This window comes from Pezoporus wallicus, unplaced genomic scaffold, assembly GCF_028554395.1.
Source record: "Pezoporus wallicus isolate ANWC-B61680 ecotype Strahan unplaced genomic scaffold, APGP_CSIRO_Pwel_v1 contig_8088, whole genome shotgun sequence".
Lineage (NCBI taxonomy): Eukaryota > Metazoa > Chordata > Aves > Psittaciformes > Psittacidae > Pezoporus > Pezoporus wallicus.
Window position 1 is genome coordinate 20523 of NW_026642341.1, and position 22400 is coordinate 42922.

The 22400-nt window shown below is 48.6% G+C and overlaps 1 protein-coding gene across 2 annotated transcripts in view; it reads left to right on the forward strand.

Moving 5' to 3' along the window:
- Positions 1-22400, forward strand: part of TOP1 (DNA topoisomerase I) — a 66973-nt gene that overhangs the window by 20492 nt on the left and 24081 nt on the right. Inside the window, exons 3-5 of one of the 2 annotated variants that reach the window (XM_057428933.1) lie at positions 6361-6463; positions 19628-19754; positions 20334-20392. In XM_057428933.1, coding sequence (XP_057284916.1) covers positions 6361-6463; positions 19628-19754; positions 20334-20392 — 289 coding nt within the window. The remainder of the gene's footprint in view (positions 1-6360; positions 6464-19627; positions 19755-20333; positions 20393-22400) is intronic. The other variant, XM_057428934.1, reaches the window with a different exon arrangement.

Genomic DNA, 22400 nt, shown 5'->3' on the forward strand with positions numbered 1-22400 from the left:
TAAGTTGTGGGGAGCTCACATTGTGGTCTCGGGTGTTTCAGTCACTCCCAGCTCAGGATTCCACGTTTTGCAGTCAGCAGTTGGACTAAAGCAGCTCAGCAAACAGAGCCATGGTGCCTTGCCAGGGGAGGTGTTGTGTGTGTTCTGTAGCTGTGTAAACAGGGCCATTAGGCCAGTAAGTGACACAGCCAGTTTGATGGGAAGTTTATTTTAGGTGATGGTTGTCTGTTCCAGTGTTTCACCCACGATACCCTCCTTTCTGAACAGTGCCTTCTGGGTATGGTTTTCTGCTCTTGACACTTCAAGCTGCATCTAGATGTCTTCAAGGTCTGTATCTTTCATACCCACTGCTGTTTCCTTTCAGCCTGCCCTGCTTGCTTGGGAAAGGTGCAGCTCTGGTTTCTGTTCATTGGCTTTTCCTCCCTCCGTGTTTGGGCTACAGCAATGGCAATTCCAACAAACTCCACAAACAGTGCGCTCAAGTGGTGGAACACCAGGATCCTGCTGTGACTTCCTCCAACTGGAATACAGATGTTTCAGTGAAGTTTAAACCTCTTCCAGACTGGTTATGTGGAAATATTGCACATGCCTTTAAAACTGATAAATCAGAACATGAGAAGTCAGATGAGAAGTCCAAAACCATAACCTGTGAACAGAACAGTGAATCCTGACCCCCTGTGCCTCAGGCTGTGCCACCTTCTCCATATGGCTGTTCTGGTCCATAAGTGTTCTGCAGATTGGCTTTTTCATCTCCTCCAGGTGCTGCTTTCTCCGGTGAACAGTGTACCTCACAGCCTTTACTGTGGCCTGTGAGGTAATCTGCTAGCCTATCACTGCTCATGAGAAAGCTCTTGGACAGTCACTAAAGGTTACACTCTTTCTATTTGCTGATACGATCTATGTGTTGTAAAAGGTGGTGCCACACTAAACCCACTGTGATCAGCTGCCTAAGTCAAAGGGACATGTTCTTTGTCAGGAATATGAAGAGTATTGTCACCTTGAACTACGTTCACATGTTTGAACGTTCATAGCCCTTCTTGGCATCATTTCAGCATCTGAACATTGATCATTTTAATAAGTCTTTTATACCCTGCATGCATGAAATAAAGACCTAAAGTGATATGATTTGTAAAATAAATGGTAACAAATGATAAAACTTTAGTAACTTGAAATTAAGAGGCCTTTTTCTGCTAATGTGTGGTTTTCAGGTGACTGCTTTTGGGAGAGCCTGTGGGGCAAGAGTAAAACTGTTTCCTTTGGGTGGTACAGAGTCTATTGCTTTGCTTCTGCATCACAGCAGGCGAGAAGGACATCAGCCCGAGGTGGAAGGAGGCTGCAGTTTGTGAACGTCTGACTTGGAGGTGGTGCTTCAGTTTAGAAGGGACCTCTGTGTGTGATTGTAGTAGTTTATTAGAAAAGTTGCTGTCAAAACTGAGCTACTAAAGTAGGAAGTAGGCCTGATCTCCTTGAGTGTGATAGGGAAGGAATTTGGGGTGGGGTTGAGGGGAGGAGAAAGGTGATTAAAAGTATTTTAGAAGCAAATGAACATCTTGTGAACTAAAGCTGCTCTGCTCTGGAGCCAGGCTGAGAGAGCTGGGCTGGGTCAGCCTGGACAAGAGAAGGCTCCTGAAGGGGAGACCTGAGAGCAGCTCCAGTGCCTAAAGGGGCTGCAGGAAAGCTGGAGAGGGGCTTGGGACAAGGGATGTAGGGACAGGCCAAGGGGAATGGCTTGAACCTGCCAGAGGGGAGACTGAGATGAGCTCTTAGGCAGAAGCTCTTCCTTGGGAGGGTGCTGAGGCGCTGGCACAGGGTGCCCAGAGAAGCTGTGGCTGCCCCATCCCTGGCAGTGTTCAAGGGCAGGTTGGACACAGGGGCTTGGAGCAAGCTGCTCTAGTGGAAGGGGTCCCTGCCCATGGCAGGGGTTGGAACTGGATGAGCTTCAGTTTCAGAGAATTAGCAGAGAATCCCAACACAGACCAGTCTGGGATTCTCTGATCCCACATAATAGTTCTGGCACCAGGCTGTGCTCTCACGCCAGGGGCTGTTCTCGTTCCAAAAGGCAGCTCTCACCTTTGCTGTCCCATGGTGCTCTTCCTTTTCTTCTCTAGGCTGCAGCTGCCTGTGGAGGAAGGTTTGATTTTACTGCATCCCTGCTCTTGTCATGCTGTTTGTCGAGTTGCCCAACCTTTACAGCTCTGCTCCTGGTAGTAGAGCTGCCCCATTGCAGTGATGTGTGTAACACAGGCATCGCAGGCAGGGCATGACTCAGCCTTTCCCCAGGGACTTGGCAGCTGGGACAGATCAAGCAGCCACAGACCAGAAGTGCTTAGAATTTCCCATCATTGGGTCAGGCGTCTTTGGAATTAAGCAGAGTTGAAAGATGAATCAACGTAAAAAAATGCTGAGCTGCTCGTGATTGCTGGAGGTACAGGGGATGGCAGGAATAGCACTGGGGCTGCAGTAAGCTGATGGAGGCATACCAGGCATTAACAAGGATCCAGTGCCAGGGACAGCAAGCTTTCTAGAACAGAAGAGGTGCCAAAAGCTGTATTTGAGTCAGAGCATAGTGAAGGGAGAGCCTTTAGGGGTAATGGATCCGTGCCCAGTGAGCATAACCCCATCCCCACTGTAACCTTCATGCTGGAGAGCAACTTTGCAGTTTCTGAGCTTTTTAAATGTTGCACAAGCTTTGGGGGGTTTGAACTTTGCTCACAGTGGATTTTGCTAATGCTCTTGGAGAAGGAATAGTGGTTTATCTCCTTGTTCAGGGAGCAGACGTACTTGATAGAAGACATAAGAGGCAGGAAATAAATTTGAATGTGTGACAATGTCAGAGCTCACTCTGGCTCTTGAGAGGCTGGGCCTTCAGCTGCAACTGGGAGAGAGTTACTGGAAGCTGGAAGGTTCATCTAGGAATCAATATACTAAATACGTCAGGGAAGAGAGATTGCAGACAGGAACACTTCTTGGATTGCTTCTGTGCTGATGAGGTTTGGTGTGAGGTGGCCCAGTTCCAAGCTGGGTCATCTGTGCCTGTGTAATTCAGTTGGAGGCGATGCTGTACAGGTCTCTGTGCAGTGGGTACACATTGGAGTGAAATGCCTAAACTTGTGTCATGTCAGCTGCCAGGTAACCATCAGCTTGGACTCTCAGAGCCAGTCTGGCACAGAGCATTTGTGTGATGCCATGAACAGCGAATTCTGTCCTTACTGACCCAGTGAGCCCATCTCCTGAGCTTCATCCAGCCCCATCCTCAAAAGAGACACCAAGAGCTTTAGTGCCTTCTGAACCCAGAAAATGTCATATCAAGGAAGATGGGGAGAGACTTCTCAGCAGGGCCTGTTGTAACAGGACGAGGGGTGATGGGTTTAAACTAAAAGAGGGAGATTCAGGCTGGATGTGAGGAAGAGATTTTGTGCTATGAGAGTGGTAAAACACTGGCACAGGTTGCCCAGAGAGGTGGTGGATGCCCCATCCCTGCAGCCAGTCCAGGCTGGATGTGGTTCTGGGCTCTCTGATCTAGTTGAAGATGTCCCTGTGCTCACTGCAGGGGGTTGGACTTTATGAGCTTTGAAGGTCCCTTCCAACCCAAAGTACTCTGATTCTAAGAGTATTCGATAAACTCGTTTGATGTCTTTATTGTTAACCTTAGCATTGTGGCAGGAAGCAGCAGCACTGAGTTGGAATACCAGGCCAATATTCCACAATAATTTAACCCTTGAGAGACCTGCCTGGGAGACCTCCATGGAAGTCCTGGATTTAAAGTGCTGTCTGGTGTGGGAGGACAAACCCATCCAGCCCTGACAGCACTCAAACACCCTCCTGCCAGCTCCCCGGGTGCTTCATCCATAGCCAGAACACCTCGGGGACAGACCTTCCTGCTGGAAGTGCTTTGGTTGCATGGCAGAGGAAGCTGAGCTGTGCCACACGTGGGCAAGCAGAGCTGCTTTAACTGCTCAGGCACTTACTGCTTCTGTACTGGGCTTTAGTTGTCTGGAAATCACAGCTAATGGGAAACAGCGCAGAGGACTGGGGAGGTGGATGTGTGAGTCCAGTGTTTGCAGGGTACAGCCCTGGAACTCCTTTTCAAGAGCAAATACTAATGTCAGCTGGAAAGCACGAGTCAGCTGGAAGGGGATTTGGTGCTGAAGGTAAAACACTGCGCAGTTTTCTGCTTTCTTTTCTTTTGTGAAATAATGCTGTGGCTCTGAGCTCTGCAGAGGAGAGCACTGAGCTCAGCTGCAATCGCTTCCCAACACTGGGTAGAATAAATCTACTCCATGTTGGTACGTGCCTCCTTAAAGAACATTACAAAGTGAGTGTACATGGTTCTATGAATAGCAGCAGGATGCTTTCCTAGCAATCTACCTATTCATGGAGAGTAAATAGATGGTTGTTCACTTGAGCCGGTGCTTTGGAAGCAGTGAGTAAACTCCCTGTGGAATAAAGCCCAGGCGGTTTGCAAACAGGCTGGGCTCGAGCTCCTGCCTCAGCTCAGCACTGCCGTGTGTGAAATGTGCTGCAGAGACCCTTTTGCCAGGGGAGTGTGTGTGTCCTGGTGGGCAGAAGGGTTCTGAGGAGCTGCTGCTCGGCAGCTCGGGGTGGAGGTGTGCATTCCCACACAGCTCTGCCTCCTGCAGAACAGCTTTTACTTTGAGCTGCTTGAAAGCTCTTGTTACTTGTTTTGTTCTGTAACACCAAATGTTGCACACGACCTGCCACGTGTCTGCATCTCCAAATACAGACATCTAAATCCTGTGCTTTCCATCTCTATCCTGTGTACACCAAAGCACTAGGAAGGGTCGGCAGGCTCGGGAGGATGGAGGAAAGGTGCACAAGGCAAGTTGGAGGCTCAAGTGTCAGATTCAGAGGTTGCTTTAGGTTGTCTCACTGCTGGTGTCTGAAAACAGTACCTGAACTGGGAGAAAGCAGTGGATGAAAATCATACTCTGTGGGTGTTTGCTAAAACCAGCTCAACGTTTTGAGGTTACAGAAAGAGCTGGTGTGAGTTAAGGAGAAGAATGAATTGGTGGCCAAAGACTTGGAGCCAGGAGGGTGAGGCCTGGCCTGGCCTCGCAGTGCCTGTCCCATATACATCAAAACATCCTTTGGTTGCTGTTTCCTGTTCTTAGTGGGGGGATAGTGGCCTTTTTAAAGGCATAGTACTATCCTTACAGTTAGTGAAGCATTAATAGCTTACATCTAAGGTCTCTGGTGGGAATTCTGGCACTATTAGCTGGAAACAGTTGCCAAAGTCAGCACAGGCTTTGGGGTATCCTGAGGAGAGAGCTTGATTTTAGTGGCTTTGAGAGGCATGTTCAGAACAAAACCTGGGGGGAGTCTTTGAGTATGCACAGGTTCTTCCCAGTGCTGCAGTGACCTTCCCATAAATGATAGGTGCCTTTGAGGTGCTAGTTCAGCCTCAGCTCCTGTTTGCTCTACTTACAAAGAACATTTAAAGACCTGAGAATGCTTATAAATGAGTTCATTTACAATTCAAGTCTGTTGCTCTTTTTCTGTGCTGGATCTATTTCCTTTGTGCTTTAAAGGGCTTTATTGTACAGTACAGGTGTCACTGAGGGTGGGAAACGTCACTCAGTGGATACTGATACCAGTAACACTGTGTTCATGTGGCTTTACTCGAGTGCCACCTCCCATGTGTGACCTCTCAGTCAGTTGGGACCAGCCCTGGTCCCATAGGTGAGTGCCCACCAGCACACTCACTGCAGTGCCATGGGGATTAGCGGGGGGGCTGAAAGAAGGTGAGTGTCTGCTGCACAAGAGGAGCATGAGGAGGGAATTCCTATCCTTTGTTTTTTTCTTTTCCTCTTCCCTCATTACTCCCCTTTTCCCTTGTTGTGTGCCTCTCATGCCAGGTAGTGTTGAGGATAGGGGGTAAGATGATTTTAACCGAGGAGAAGGGGCTGCTTTGTTTGGACTAGATACCTCTGGAGGTGTCAGTCTAAATTCTAGGATTCAACAGGCTTAACTTCAGAGCTTTGTGCTCTGTTCCTGTATCCTTATAATCTATATGACATGAAATACTCAGGCATATGAAGGCAGGTTTGCTACTTGCTGTAGCCACTTCTTACCTATTTTGTAAGTAGGGCAGCATTTCTTCAGAGTCCGTAAAGCATTTCAGGGTCATTGAGCTAAAGACCATATAAATGTGCATGTTGCAAAGATGAGTTCATTTGTGCTGCAGGAACAGCACTGAGGAGCCCTGACACGGAGGAGTTTGTTACAACTGCTGGATCCCAGAACAGACCAGTGTGGGGTGGGGGGAAAGCAGAGGGTCAGGAGGGGGGTGGAGCTTTCACCAGCTTCATTTCTTAATGTTTTTTGCCTCTCTGCTTGCAGATTCTCACAAACACAAAGACAAACACAAAGACCGAGAACACCGGCACAAAGAGCACAAGAAGGACAAGGAAAAAGACCGGGAAAAGTTCAAGCACAGTAATAGGTGAGGAAAAACTTGAAGTCCTCCTAGGCTAAAACAGCTCTGCACAAGCAGTCCTACAGGAATTACTCTGATAATACATGAGGGCAGAATTGCTACATTTTAAGTGTGGCTTATGCAAGTGTAGGTGCTTTAAGCCTACCTTGGTTCATTGCATACATCTCCATACGTGAAGCTGCAGTAGTGTTTCTTGCAGATGTGAGCCAATGCTAGTGTGTAAGAAGTGACTGTAGCTTAGTGTGTTATTAAAAGTGTTAAGAACTAGTTTAACCCCACCTGCATGAAGATTGATCAGGTTTGTTCATAATCTTTGTGTGGTTCCAGTTTGTCAAAAATGTGGAATTGTTGTGTGTTGTGTAAACCCCACTGGTTCAGCACAGGTGAACCTGATGTGACTCCTCAGCCTGTGAAAAATCAGAAGAGTCTTGAAAGATGGTGCCCCAGAATGATGGTGATGTCTTTGGCTTCCTACCACAGACATAGAATCAGCCAGGTTGGAAAAGACGTTTAAAATCGAGTCTCACCATTCCCCAGCACTGCCAAGGCCTCCACTAACCCATGGCACTGAGGCCTTGTCTGCATGGTGTGTGAACGCTTCCAGGGACAGTTGCAGCTCCAGCACTGCCCTGGGCAGCCTGTTCCAATGCCTGAGCACCCTCTGGAGAAGGAATTGTTCCTCAGCTCCATCTAAACCTGCCCTGGTGCAGCTTGAGGCCGTTTCCTCTTGTCCCATCCCTTGTTCCTTGGGAGCAGAGCCCAGCCCCTCCTGGCTCCATCAGGCAGTTGCAGGGAGCGATCAGGTCCCCCTGAGCCTTCTCTTCTCCAGACTGAACCCCCCCCTGGTCCCTCAGCCATTCCCCATAGCACTTGTGCTCCAGCTCCACTGCCCTTCTCTGGCCCCGCTCGCACCTCAATGTCTCTCTTGTAGTGAGGGGCTCAGAGCTGAACATGGGATTTGAGGTGTGGCCTCACCAGTGAGTGCCCAGTGCAGGGGCACAACCACTGCCCTGGCCCTGCTGCTGCACTGGTGCTGGTACAGGCCAGGATGCTGGTGGTTTCCTGGCTGCCTGGGCACAAGCTGATGATGTTCAGCTCCATCAGTCAGCACCCCCAGCTCCTTTGCCATGAGCAGTTTTCAGCCCCTCTTCCCCAAGCCTGGAGCATTGCAGGGGGTTGTTGTGGCCCAAGTGCAGGACCCGGCACTTTGCCTTGTTGAACCTCATCCCATGGGCTCCAGCCCATATATCTAGCCTATCCAGAGCCCTCCTGCAGAGCTTCCTACCATCCAGCAGATCAATGCTCCCACCCGATTTGGTGTCATGTGCACATCCACTGAAGGTGCACTTAGTCCCCTCATCCAGATCAGCAATGAAGATACTAAACTAGATATAAAACAAGACAAGGGCTGGATGTCTCAGTGCTGTGAGGCAGTTAGGAACTTCTGCTGGGTTAGCTGATGAGTGTGAATGGATTGCATGCTGCTTTGTCTGATGTGATTGATACACTCTGCCACTGTATGGGGAAGGTGCTTCATATCAGTCACTTGCCAGATCATCTGCACTGAACATAAACACACATTTACTCTGTGATGATCTGGAGCTGCTGAGGTGTTGAGTGCCATGGTCCAGTTGATCCCCTGGTCTAGGCTGTGAACTGCAAGAAGCAGGGTGTGCAGGTCTGGCTGTGGTCATTTGGTGTGATGGAGCACAGGGCAGGTATATCACACACAGGAAATGCTTTCCAGTTGTTGTAACTCCTGACAGGCAAGTGCCACAGAGCCTGCATGGACAACAAACCAGACACTGGAGGGTAAGTTTCTGTTGTGACTCTTGGTGAATGCAGATAAGAGTTTATGCTTTGACCACGCAAGTGCTAATTGCTGTGCAACTGTGATAATACTGTCTTAAACTGAATAAAACCATTGTGTATCAATGGTTTCTATTAACGAATGTTTAAAGGAGAGAGGCTGTGCTGAGCAGTGGGCTTGTGCTATTTGGGGTCACTCTGGATTTGAGTTTTCTGTGACCTTTCGAGAAGTTACACAACCTTCCTGCTCCACAGTATGTTGTTTCTTCTGTTTTGAAAGCAAATGGTTGATAGGGTAAGAAGATCTAGACCAGGTCACTTCAGCCTTTACTGGCTTCATCAGCAAAGCTGGAATGCTTTGGGCACATGGTTTGCACTCTTCTTGCTCTCATTTCTGTATTGCTTTGATGCCAGCTTTTCATTTTTCTGATATTTCGGGTATATACCCCCAAATTTACTGTTTCCAGATGTTCATTGTTTCCCATGAAAAACCATTCTCCTGCAGCCTTGGCCAAGTACATCCTTTCATAAGGAGCACTGTAAGCACCATCTTTAGATTTCATACAGTCATAGAATCCCAGGCTGGTTTGGGTTGGAAGAGACCTTAAAGCTCATCCAGTTCCCACCCCTGCCATAGGCAGGGACACCTTCCACTAGAGCAGCTTGCTCCAAGCCCCTGTGTCCAACCTGCCCTTGAACCCTGCCAGGGATGGGGCAGCCACAGCTTCTCTGGGCACCCTGGGCCAGTGCCTCAGAACCTTTTTTACTTACAAGGGTGCTGAGGCGCTGGCACAGGGTGCCCAGAGGAGCTGTGGCTGCCCCATCCCTGGCAGGGTTCAAGGCCAGGTTGGATGAATTTCTAGGATTCATTAATGATTGGATTCACTTCTGTAGGGGTTGGGAATGGTCAGTGTGGTTTTGAATAGAAGAACTAATTATGGCTTATAAGGCAGAGCTGCATGGTGCTGCTTCTGTATATAATACATGCCTAACAGTGGCCAGGAGATAAGAGTGGCTAGTGTGTTTTGTGAGGATAGCTCATGAAATGATACATAATCATGCTTTACATTGAATATTGCCTTCATCCCTACAGTGTTGTCCTTAAATCCCTGTGGGCGACTGCCCAGTCGCCCTCATTTATCTCTCTTATAGGTACAATGTAGTGCATTTACGAGTCCCAGAGTGGGGTGCACCAATGTGGATGGCACGACTGTGTGCATGTGCATGGGGTTTGTTCATAGTGTGGTTTTGAGGAGAGATGCCCTAACGCTGCTTTGCCCCTCAGACCCCTGCACAAGGTGGGACTTCACCTCCCCAGGCCATGTGCAGCCTGCAGAGCTTTGCTGCTGTGTGCTTCCTGCCTCTCAAAGCTGCCACCTTACGCGGACTGGATTCTAGTGCCTGGTGCCCTGCCCTGCCTGGTGCTCAGTGGTGCCCAGAGCATGTGGATGTTTGCTGTGCAAAGGCAGCTGAAACCTAGAAATAGTTGACCTCATAATTGGCATTTGAGCATTTTTTTTTCCCTAAATCCTTGACTCTGATGTCATCCATGTGATTCCATGAATGGAAGTTGTCTGTGTGAGGATTGCACTTGAGGTGACCATTGTCTTGGGAAGGAGATAGGCTGGTAGCTCGAAGCATAGGGGTGAAGGGAGACCTGTGCTGAGCCTGAGGGGACCTGACTGGAGCACATGCTTAAGGCGACAGTGACTGCTGGTGTGAATCCAGGGCTGGCAGAGGCCACACTGGTGAGCTGTGGACAGGAGGCATTGAAGCAAGCTAAGCTTCCCTTTGGGCTCAGTTACTACAGTCACTGCACCAAAATACTTCCCTGGACAGAGCCAAGATGAACAGAGAAGTCTGGATTGTAGGATGGGCTGTGTGAGTGCCAATGTCCATCCCATCACACTGCTGAGCAGGGGTTGCACTGGTGAGGGGTATTGGATCACTTTGTTCATAGCTTTTCATTTGCCAGCAGTGGGAAGGGAGGGAATTGCTTTGCGGGGAAATACTGGGGAATTCTCTTTCAGAAAGGGAGAAAAAGTTCCTCTCACAGAAGTGTGTCTGCAGATGTAAGATGTGCAGCACTGGCTGTGTTACTGAGCAGGGATACTCATGTCTCAACCCAGCCACTCCTTAGGCGAAGGGTTTTCTTGACACTGAGCTGGCAGATGTCCGCCTTCCCCAGTGTCAGGCACTTGGGTTTGCTTCCTCACAGGGGTTGCAGTTTCTGAGCAAATGGCTTCAAAACCCAGGGGAACTCTTCACTTGGAAGGTTTCCAGACAGGATAGAAATTCCAAGTTCTTCAGGTGTGCAGCCAGGAGGGGTTTCCTCAGAGACACTTGAATTGGGTTTGGCAGCACAATCACATACTGAGAGACCCATTTCCATGATGTTCTCTTCATAGCACCAATTAAGTTGGAAAATCACTTCCTTTCTCACCCCTTGTTCAGATGGCACCTCTAGTGCGTGTGTTTTATTGAGGAATATCTGCTTGGTGGCACACTCCTGACAGCAGGTTTGCAGCACTTGGCTTTCTGTAAAATAAAACTCTAGGTTCAGCAGCTCTTGTGAGCCCTTTGCAGCGAGATGAGTGGTGAGACTGTGATACAAGAGATTTCCATGGTCGCTGCCCATCTCATTACAACTTGTTGTAAAGACTCCACTGGCTTGAAGGTCTTGTTTTTGTACCAAATGTGACAAAATCGTAGAATCATCCATCCTAAAATCATGGACTGTTCCAAAGCTCATCAAGTCCAACCCCCTGCAGTGAGCACAGGGACATCTTCAACTAGATCAGAGTGCCCAGAACCACATCCAGCCTGGACTGGCTGCAGGGATGGGGCATCCACCACCTCTCTGGGCAACCTGTGCCAGTGTTTTACCACCCTCATTGTACAAAATCTCTTCCTCACATCCAGCCTGAATCTCCCTCTTTTAGTTTAAACCCATCACCCCTCGTCCTGTTACAGCAGGCCCTGCTGAGAAGTCTCTCCCCATCTTTCTTATAGGCCCCTTCTTAATTACTGAAAGGCAACAGTAAAGTCTCCATGAAGTCTTCTCCAGGCTGAACAACCTCGACTCTCTCAGCCTTTCCTCACAATAGAGGTGCTCCATCCCTCTGTTCATTTCTGTGTCCTTCCTCTGGACCCTCTCCAGCAGGTCCATGTCTTTCCTGTGCTAAGGCCCTTTCCAAACCCCAGGCCCGCAGCAGTGCCACCATGTCACTGTCTCTCCACTGTGACCGTCCAGTGCCTCCCTCTGCAGCAGAACCCAGCAGCCCCCCGTAGCCCCTGAGAGGCTGTGCTCCACTGGGGGCTGTGGCAGCTGTTTCCATGTGGGAGGTTGAAGGGAAAACCTGCCTGGTTGTACTGAAGTTTCTCCTTTGACAGTGAAAATTGAGTGAAAAGTAGCTATGACTCTGCTGCAAATTAAGTAAAAACTTTCCAAGGTAACAGGAATGTGGGATTTTCCAGTGGTTTTTACCTGTATGGGGAATGTACAAAACACTTGATAAAAGCTCTGTCCCCTGTTGCTGAAATTGAAGATAAAGCCTTTAGAAAAGTTTATCTGAGATCAATAGAACTGCTTGGAAATCTTCAGAAAATCCATTCTGCCTTTACAAAAGCTGCTGTGTTATTGCAGCAGATGTGCTGGATCTTGGCTAATTCCAGAGAGGCTGAAGGGTGCTGCAGCAGAAACCCAGCTGCTGGTGTCACTGGGACTTGGTTTGCACCTCGATGGGGTTTTACACAGAGTATGGGGTCCCCTAACTGTGTTCTGAGCACGACAGTGCTGCGCTGGGCAGGGCCCACGGGCACAGCATTGTCTGCTGGGGTTTGAGGCGCATCCTTTTTATGTCTGTGTGTAGCACTTTGACAGCTTCATTTCCTGCCCTGGACTTTAAAAAAGGCTTTGAAAAGAAAAAGAACTCCAGTGCAGGAGAATAAATGTTTCCTGTATCCAGACTTTGAAGGATCTAAACTGCCAAGAGAAGTCTCAGAAATACCTAAAATAATTTGGGTTTCATACGGCAGAAGTGTGTGGAGGGGTATATGCAACTGCTGAAACTTGCTTCTTGCTTTCTTGCTCTCCCACTCACAAGATGACACTTGCGTGTCTTAACCGATTGTTTACAGCCGTAGTAAACTGGGAGAGAACATTGGAATGCCTCAGATCTCTGTCGCCCTCAAGGAAGGAAAATTTAAAGCCCACTTAAGAAAAATACATATCAAAGAATAAGTCCACATCGCTGTCAAGCGAAGTGTTTTCTTCTGCTCCTTTCAGCCCTGTACTTCCCAATCCCCAAAGCTGCCAGAGGGGAGACTGAGATGAGCTCTTAGGCAGAAGCTCTTCCCTGGGAGGGTGCTGAGGCGCTGGCCCAGGGTGCCCAGAGGAGCTGTGGCTGCCCCATCCCTGGCAGTGTTCAAGGGCAGGTTGGACACAGGGGCTTGGAGCAAGCTGCTCTAGTGGAAGGTGTCCCTGCCTGTGGCAGGGGTTGGAGCTGGATGATCTCTAAGGTCCCTTCCAACACAAACCAGGCTGGGATTCTGTGAAAAGGAAAAGCTAATCCATACCTATTAAGTATAAATGTCAGTGATTAAAAAATTGGAATGAAACAATTGCTGCAGTAGTCTTGTCTGTGGGAGACGACCATTTCAAATAAGCAGACCATGTACAATAGTGAAGTAATGGGTCCTCTGAAGCCAAGACCTGAGAGCTTGGTTCAACAGTGTTGGCAGTAACGGTGTTATCCTGGAGTCGTCTCGAGCTGCGTGTGGAGTGTGGGTGCCAGTAGTGTTCAGAGGAACGGGAGCAATGAGGCTGCTTGTCATAGTGACAGTGCTGAGCAGCACTGCATCCAGCCGCAGGAAGAACACTCCTCTGCACATTGCGTATTTCCTGTGATCACAGCTTGAGATGACCTGAAGTGTGGGACACATAAGAGATTTATAGACCTGACCTTCACTGGCATCTTCTGAGTTTTACGGTTTTGCTAGGAAAAACACAGATTTCAGGCATTAAGCATCAGCTTAGACTTCTTGCTCTGATTTATTACGTTATCCCAAACTAAGCATTGCATGGGTTGCAGGCGGGAAGAGGCAGGACAGCTGACATGGGGAAAAGCAGCTTTAAATAAACACTTCTGTACCCCCTGCTCCCTGGCCCAGATGGGTGGTGGTGGTGTTAGTTTTGTTCCCCATTTGAGTGCGCAGTTTACCTCAATCAGATTCATAACGTGATACTGCCTCCCAGTAACACAACTTACTGCTCTTCATTTAGTAGCACACCTGATTCTCACGCAGCCATAGAAGATGTTTGCAACACCTTATCCTTGGTTCATTGTGTGAATATTGGTCCACTTCCTGTAGCTGTGGATTAGTCCAGTTTTATCTTGCTCATCGTGCTGAAGGCTTCATCTGTTATCTGCAAACTGGTGCAAAGACACCGTTCAGCTCTGGGATAAGTGGTTGCAGGGGTTTTATTGTACTGCTGAAATCCCAGCAGAACCGTTGCAGCTCACGTGTTCATTCCCTGTAATAGCAGATGAGAGCTCTCTAACAGTGAGCATAAAATCCTGCAAGCCAGCTGAAAACTCGCCCTTCGCCACTGTGCCTCCTGTCTGCTCCCTGCGCAGTCAGCTCTTCCTTGCCTGGGCTAGGCTGAATGTGATTACAGCTCTCCATTAATACCGAGTTGCATCAACCAGGATGTGGGCTGTGTAACCTGGGCTCTGCCCCTGCTGGGTTTATAGGTTGCGCTAAAATCACAGCTCCCTGTTGTTGCTCTACGCTCGGTTGCATTGCAGCAGCCCCGAGCACGGCTGGGCTGGCAGAAGGCTCTGCTGCTCGCTAGTAACAGATTCCCAGGCGTGAGCTAATTACAGCCGAGAACATGAGAGAGATGAAATAAAAGACACTTCAGATAGTGCATCCTTCCCAGCTTCTGAGCTGTGAAGCTGGAGTGGAAAGGGCTGGGAAGGATTTATTAATGTGCAGAAAAGGCACCTGAAGAATGCGGTGTTAGGTTGCTGCCAGGCTGGTGCAGCTTGAAGAAGGAAGCTGTGCTCTGCACATCTGCCATTCCTCAGGAACGCTTTCCACCTGTGACCTTCCTGTGTGATGACAGGCTGTGCTGCTCCCACGTGCCTGCTCTGCCTCCCTTGCTGCAGGCATCCTCGCTGGGAAGCAGCCGTCCTTGCCAGGGAAATGGCTCCTCTGTGCATGCACTGCTTCTTGCACTCCAGCCGCAGCTCTCCGTAGGCCTTCATGTGTCCTTGTTCAGAGCAGAACTGCTGATAGACAGTGAACAGTTAGCAAAGTGGTTGTAGTGCTTCAGGAGATGTCTTTGTACTCACTTGGCCTTTGTCTGAACTAAGCCAGTAATATCACGATGCATCTCTGGATGATGCAGTCCCTGGTCCTGACTGTATTAATATGGTGTCCTGTTGTACCTTGTTAGAATCATAGAATCCCAGACTGGTTTGTGTCAGAAGGGACCTTAAATTTCCTTCAGTTCCAACCCTTGCCACGGGCAGGGACACCTTCCACTAGAGCAGCTTGCTCCAAGCCCCTGTGTCCAACCTGGCCTTGAACACTGCCAGAGATGGGGCAGCCACAGCTTCTCTGGGCACCCTGTGCCAGCGCCTCAGCACCCTCCCAGGGAAGAGCTTCTGCCTAAGAGCTCATCTCAGTCTCCCCTCTGGCAGGTTAAAGCCATTCCCCTTGGCCTGTCCCTACAGGCCCTTGGCCAAAGCCCCTCTCCAGGTTTCTTGTAGCCCTTTTAGGCACTGGAAGGCTGCTGTGAGTTACCTTTCACAAGCCCACAGTCTGGGCAGGTCGGCAGCATGAAGCCCCTTCTGCTGTTGCAGTGGTTCAGCGGAATGCTCTGGGTGAAAAGGAAGGTCATGTTTGTCAGCAAGGCTGGGCATTCCCAGAACAGATTGTGAGCAGCTGGCTGATGATCCAGCTTTCCTCAGGCTAAGGTGCATTGAAGTTTCCTCCTGCCTTACCTCAGTGAGTTCAAGCTGGCTTGCTGGCAGAGGGTATGTGCAGAATTGGAATTGTCTGAAATATCTTCTTGGTAGAAGGCTGAAACTCTTTGTTCAGGGTGAGGATGGCATCCTGGTGCTTTCTCTTTTCGTTTGAGATTAGTGCGGTGGTTAAATTGTGCTCCCCTGGAGACTCACACCAGTATCTTGGCCAAATGAAAGACCAAAGCAGCTCAGCTGGACTGAAGTTAATATCAGAGCAACTTGGAGGAAAACAGTTACTCCTCTCAGGATTGCTGCTTGAAGCCTTTGTTCCTGCAGACTCCTGTTTCCACATGAGCTGCTTTGGGAGGAGCAGGTTCTAGGCTGTCTTTACTGTGCCTCTTGGAACATCTTGGACTGAGATGTGGAAGTCAAGAGCTGTGGTCCATGGCCAGAAACACGCAGCTGACAAGCTGTAATCTGCTTACAAATGGATAGAAGAAATCTCTGCTCTTTTTCCTTTGTTAGTACTGGAGCAGCAGCACGTGGAAGCAGATTTTCATGGCGGGGTTTCTTGCAGGCTCCCCTCCCAAGCAGCAGGAGGAGGCAGGACGTGGGGCCTCACAACCAGTTGTGCTGGTTTGGCAGTGAAGCTGCAGGTTCAAACTGAAGGCAGAGGTTCCACTTTGGGTTGGTGAGAAGTTACTGCTGTCTGCGGAGTGAAGGGGAAGGAGAGTCTTGTGATGAGACAATAATAAAACAAAAAACCCCAAACATCTAACACTGAGTCAGGAATCCAGGCTCTTGGTTCTGACTCCAGTGATGACAAACTTGGCTTTAGGTTGCTAATGACAGCTTGTTGGTGGTGGCCACTCACTCTCTTTTGAGAGCAATGTCATTTGAGCTTCCACTTAAACCTGAGGTGTAGCACTCTTTTATCCCAGCCCTGCTGTGTAAATCTGTCTCTGCTTCTCTAGGTCAGTGGGACTTTCTCCCTGTTTCACTACTTACTTTGCAGATGTAGATCGTCATCTCTTAATCTGCCTTTAGTCACACTTTGGGTACATCCCAGGGCTCTGTCAGTCACATCTGACAGCCGGTGCTTATGGATGGTAGCAAGAATGAGTGTGGGGATTCTGAAAGCCTTTTTCCTTTCTTCTTATTCTGTGCTCCCAAGCCACAGGCACTGCCATGAACTTTCCCTTAGAGAACCATTGCAGTGTGTGTCCTGCTTTGAGGATCCAAATTCTTGTCTGAGTAAAATATGTTATTTCAGGTAGGATTTAAATACAAAATAAGAGCAAGAAGGAGTCAGAAACCAGAAACAAGCAGAACTGCAGAGATCAAAATGGGTCTGAGCTTTGTGCGCGTGTTTGGAAAGGGGTTTCCTGTATGACTGTATGTATAGCTGCAGTCTGTGGCAGATGAGGTTCCTAGCATCCAGGTAACAGCACAAGATATGAAGTCAGGATTTCCAGACCTTCCTGAGTTCAAAGAGGATTAGTAACACGTGTGGGCTTTGTGCTTTCAGTCGGTGAATCTCATTGGAGCACAGGAAAATGAAATTGGTGACTTAAGCGTGAGCTGCTGGTGAATAAGCAGGGTACAGAAGTGGGGTGCCAAAGCTGAGCAAGAGGCACCTCCTGGGTTCCCAAGACCCAGTGCCAGGCTGTGCTGTGCATGTACTGCATGTCCTGATCACACAGGACATGACAAGAATAGCCTGCAGTTGTTGAATCTTTACTCTGAGACAACCTGTGGTGCTGTGAGTCTTATCTACAAGAATTGCTGGAACGTCAGTTCCCTGTTAAGGTTTTGATGCTCCTTTACAGTTTTATATGGAGTATAAAAAGGTTGCTAGAGAGATAAAATGAAACTGGTTTATCTTCCTACTGATCTCTGTTAATGTGATGCAGTATGTGCACGAACCCATTTCCTTCAGAGATGGATTCATGCTTTAGCTGCCTGGGGTTAGAAGGCAGCTATGTATCTGGTAGAGTCCGTTCTGTTCTGAGCTGGAATAACGTAGATCTCTTGTAGGTTCAGGTCCAGTTGCGGCAGTGTTCATGAGGCTGTGGAATGCTCCACACTGGACTTTACTCTGCAGTTGTACAGCTGGGTGTGGATTGGTGTGTTTGTGACTGTGGTTGCTTCCTCTTTAGCACAAGCTGTATGGGAGCTGCTTAGTGTGCTGCTGCTTTCTGTAGCCTACTGTCCTGGGTTCAGCAGTAGCAGTCATTTTCCTCCTTCTTAGTAGCTGGTGCAGTGCTGTGTTTTTGACTTTCAGCCTGGGAACAGTGCTGATACCACCAATGGTTTTAGTTGCTGCTCCGTAATGTTTAGTCTGACCAAGGACTTTCTGAGTCTCATGCTCTGCCAGGGAGGAGGGGAAGCTGTGAGGAAGCAGAGACAGGACACCTGACCCAAACTAGCCAAAGGGTGTTCCATACCACAGCACGTCATGCCCACTATATAAACTGGGGGCAGTTACCCGGAAGGGCGAGATCACTGCTTGGGTAGGGCTGGGTATCGGTCAGCGGGTGGTGAGCGGTTGTATTCTCTCCCCTTGTTATTTCCTATATCATTATTATTATTGGTGGTAGCAGCAGTGATTTGTGTTATACCTTAGTTACTGGACTGTTCTTACCTCAACCTGTGGGAGTTACATTCTTTCGATTCTCCCCCCCATCCCTCCAGGAGTGGGGGGGAGGAAGGGGGGGAGTGAGCGAGCAACTAAGTGATTCTGAATTACTGACTGGACTTAAACCACGACAGTTCTTTTTGGCGCCCAGCGTGGGGCTGTTAAAGGGTGAGCGGGTCCTACTGATCACTCCTTGACTTTCGAGTCTACGGATCAGCTTAAGGATTGGAATCCGGGAGTCTTGGTTGGTGCAATATTGCTGCTGGTGCACTGTTATCGTCGCGATTGGCACTTGTTTTTCTTTGACCATCAGCAGCCCCAGAACAGAAGGATCCTCTGAGAGACCAGGCAAGGTAGACAGCTGCTCACCCTTTAACACCCAACCCTTTCATGACAGAAAGAAGGCTAGAAGCTTAGATGATTCTGTTACCTGGCATTCCAGGCTTGCCTGTTTTCAGGGCTGTGTTTCCCCAGGTTGGCTTGGGCTTGTACTTGAGTGTTGAAATAGCTGAAATATGGAAGCTGCCTTTTTCTAGTAAAGCTTTGCATTGCATTGCGTTTTCTAAGGAGAAGCAGTGTCCCAGAGAGCAGTAGTGATGGGAGGCCAGTGCTGAGGAGGGAGAAGTGTGAACTGCCAGCATGAGGAGGGCAGTTTGCTTGGTGCCTGACCATGACCAGTAGAAGAGAGCCCAGTTCCACCACGCCTTTGTCTTGCTTTAGCTCAGGGTGACCTCAGAGTCCACACAACCTTGTGGATGTTGACAGGCTTGTGCTTGGCTTCCACAGCAGTGCTGCTGATCCTCAGGGACAGTTCATGCAGTTCCTACTGTGAGACTCCTGAGAGCGTTTCCTCACTTTCTGGCTCCAAGGGTCAATCATTCCATGAGAAGACCATTTGCATTTTGAAGCAGCTGCATGTGTCTTTCTGGTTGATAAGAAAAACTTGACATTGTTGATCCAGACTTACCCAAATGCCTCAGAGACCAGAAGGGGGTCAACACAGAATAAAAAAAGGTTCATTTTGTTTTCCTTGGGGGCATTTTTTCCTTTTCTGACCAAAGGATGTGAGTATTTGAGCTCTGAGCACTTAACCCACAGCCCCAGGCTCTGGGAGGCAGCAGAGCAGGGTCTCATTTGGCAGCACCATGCGCAGGGTGGCTCAGCTGGGGCTGGCCATGCAGTGAGGCTTAGCTGAGGACTGCGGCATCCCTGCCCTTTCTGTTTGACTTTGCATGAGCACAAGGACACCACATCTCCTGTTTGCTCTGCTTTTCCCATCTGTTTGGGAATAATAGAGATCAGCGGTTTTCTCTTCCAGTTCCTGAGGTGAGAGCTGCTACAGAGACAGACTGTTGTTGTCTGAGCAAAAGCTGACATTGACGGGACTGGCAGCTCTGTTCCAGTGACCTTTAATGTGGAATAGGAAAAAGAGGAGAAGCAAAGAGAGTGGGAATTGAACCTGGAATGTTGAGCTTTAAATGCAGGAGCTGTTGGCTCCCACAGCAATCCAGGCTGACGGGGCTTTCCTCAAGCAGAGCACTTGGCAGCTGTGGTTTTGTGGTAGCTCTTCCTCCCAAGGAGGATGGGGAACATGTGACAGGAGACTGGTGGATCTCCCTATCACAGTGGTCCTTTATTCTGTAGGGGTTGTAAGCATCAGAACCTGTGACTCTCCCCGCTGGAAGCTGTCTGGGTTAGTCCTGCCTCCCCCTGCTCCCCTCTCAACCACACTCTCTTGTCTTGCAGTGAGCACAAAGATTCCTCGGAAAAGAAACACAAAGACAAGGAGAAAACCAAACACAAAGATGGCAGCTCAGAGAAACACAAAGACAAACACAAAGATAAAGACAAGGAGAAGAGAAAGGAAGAGAAGGTAGGTGAATCCTGTAGGAGGGACAAGAGGATGGTTCTGGTCTCTTACCACGGAATGGGGCAAACTCCTGGGTTAAATGTAGTTTATACTTCCAAGATTTTATCAAACTGCAGTGAATTAGCCCAGGGCTAACCCCAAGACTTGGTCTGTGGAGTGCTGGGTATGAACTTGTCAGGGCTTTATCTGCAGGTATTGGGAGTGGAAACACCTCCACAGTGAAGCTGTGTCCGCTGACTCCACATTTCTTCCTCTGTTACTTTTCACTGCACCAAGCTTAGATTCAGAGACAAGGGAGATAAATCTGTTAGATGATGTTCATTCCGTGCAGGGACAAACTATACACTCAGCTCAAATCTGCTGAAGAAATTTGAGGATCAGAAAATACTGAATTGACCAAGATTTTCATAAAATATTACCATTTTAGTGTGTCATGTAGGACACTGAAGGCTGCAGGGGATGAAGATACAGTCACAGTGCCCTTTGGTTCCTTTCCAAGTTAAATCTCCTGCCTGTGTTGCATGTTGGAAAACAAGGTGCTCTGGGCAGTGCTGTTTAGCAACTACTTCTTATGTTTTTCAGATGAAATCATCTTCTGGTGATATAAAAATAAAGAAGGAAAAGGAAAATGGTTTCTCCAGGTAAGAAATCAGGTCTATGATCTGTAAAAGGTGGCAGTTTGGCTTTTCTTAGGTGCTCAGTGTTGGACTTGGTCTCTGGGTAGATACTGGAACACTTTCAGCCCTTCCAGACGATGCATTCATCTCAGTTACGGTCTTGGTAATCAATCTGCCTACCTGATAGCTGCAGGTGGGAGCTGCTGGTGTCTGCCTGCACATGCTGGGTTTGTCCAAGTATTAAATAGGATTCCACTGAGGACACACTGAACTGTGGGAACACTGGTAGCTGGAGTAGAAAGAACCTTTGTTGCAACATTAGTACTTGAAGCCTGCAGGCAGTCTTCTGGAGACAGGGCATTGTGAAGACAGCCCAGACTGCCTCCAAGTCTCTTCTCTAAGCCCGTACAGCCTAAAGCCTTTGCAGAGGAGTGATGAGTAAGGAGGGTGCTTGTGTAAAATCAGAAGTACCTGCAGAAAATGCCTAGGTGCCTAGTCTGCTGAATTCCTGCTCCTGACAGAGCCTCCTGGACTTCAGTGTGGTACCAGGCGTCACCAAGTAGTCCTATTAAAAACCTGAAGTGAGCACTTAATACAAGAGTACATTTTTAATAGTTAACCACTAAGATCTCTTGTGGCTTGTTTTAAATCCAGCCATCAGTTATTTTTAAGGCGGTAAATCAGGTGCACTGACTTACTGGAGGTCTGTGCAGTGGTGGCTGCATGTGCTTTCAGTCGTGTCCAGTTGTACATACCCACTTTCTGTGGCTGCAGAGAGGCTGGGAGAAGCCCCCAGTCTGATCCATGCCTGTAGTTATTCTCTGTGTTTTGAATGTGCCCTGTTGACATGAGTTCTCCTCTTGACGCCAGTTCTTCCATCGAGCTAGTTCTAACCCGCAGTCTGTGGCTGTCTGAGGCGCAGGGACGAGGCGCCCTCTCCAGGCCTTGCTGGGGATGCTCTGGAAGCACAAAGCGATGACATCCCATTGTTCCATGGTGTGGGAGCCAGCTAATAATAATTCTTTGTAGCCTCTGCTGCTGAGCAGCATTTCACATGTGAGCTAATCTTACCGGGGCCATTGGGTGCTGTCATAACTGGGTCCTCTTTACGTGCAAGAGCATTGTCTGCTGTGTTTGAGGAAAGCCTGGAGGAGCCATCACAGTTGTGCCTCCCTCGGGGCTAAAAGCTGCCTAAGAGCAAAGTAATGATCTTCTTCTTTTTCCCTGCTGAAATATCCTTTTACAAGATGTTCTCACTCAGATGGTTTTTATTTTCTTCCTTAAGACTTGGTCGGATGAGCAATGCTACAGTCTCGGAAACAAGGCAAGTCAGGGTTCAGCTTGGTCACACAGCTCCTTTCTTTTAATAACCACACTATTTCCCTCTATTACAAAACGTTGTGAGATGTTTCAGTGTTAAAATAGATGAGATAAAATTCCTGCAGCAGCTTCAGCAACAGTAGCTCTGGATTCCTGCCTGGAAGGGAGACCAAATGAAATGGGATAAATACCTCTTTTTCCATCAGTGTTTTGCAACTGTCTCTGTGCTGCAGACTCGTGTCTGAGTTAATCAGAGGCAGTGCCACAGAAATGGCTTCTTAGAGCAGCACGTAGCCACTTCCCCTGAGCTGCATCTGCCAGCACTGCAGAGCTTTACAGCTGTGAAGAAGCAAACTGCTTGTTCTGCTTCATGGACACATCACCAGCTAAAATCAGGCTCCAGAATGTCTCTTGCTGACTGCAGTCTACAAAGCAGAATGCTGCTGCTTTTTTTTAATCCCACTTCATCCAATGGCAGAGTCCACATGTTGACTTGGAAAGTGAGTCAATTGGAGCTGCTTGAATATGAATAGGAAAGCCCAAGATGGCACTGTTACTTTTTCTACCTGCGTGGAGCAGCACTAAGTGCTTCACAGTGTAATTTTGGACTCTGAGACATGCTTCTCTTGATGAAGATAAGTGAAATATGTCTGTGAGGTCTCAAAACAATGAGTCTGTTTAAAGGGATAGTGTCTCTTGCTTGCAGACTCTT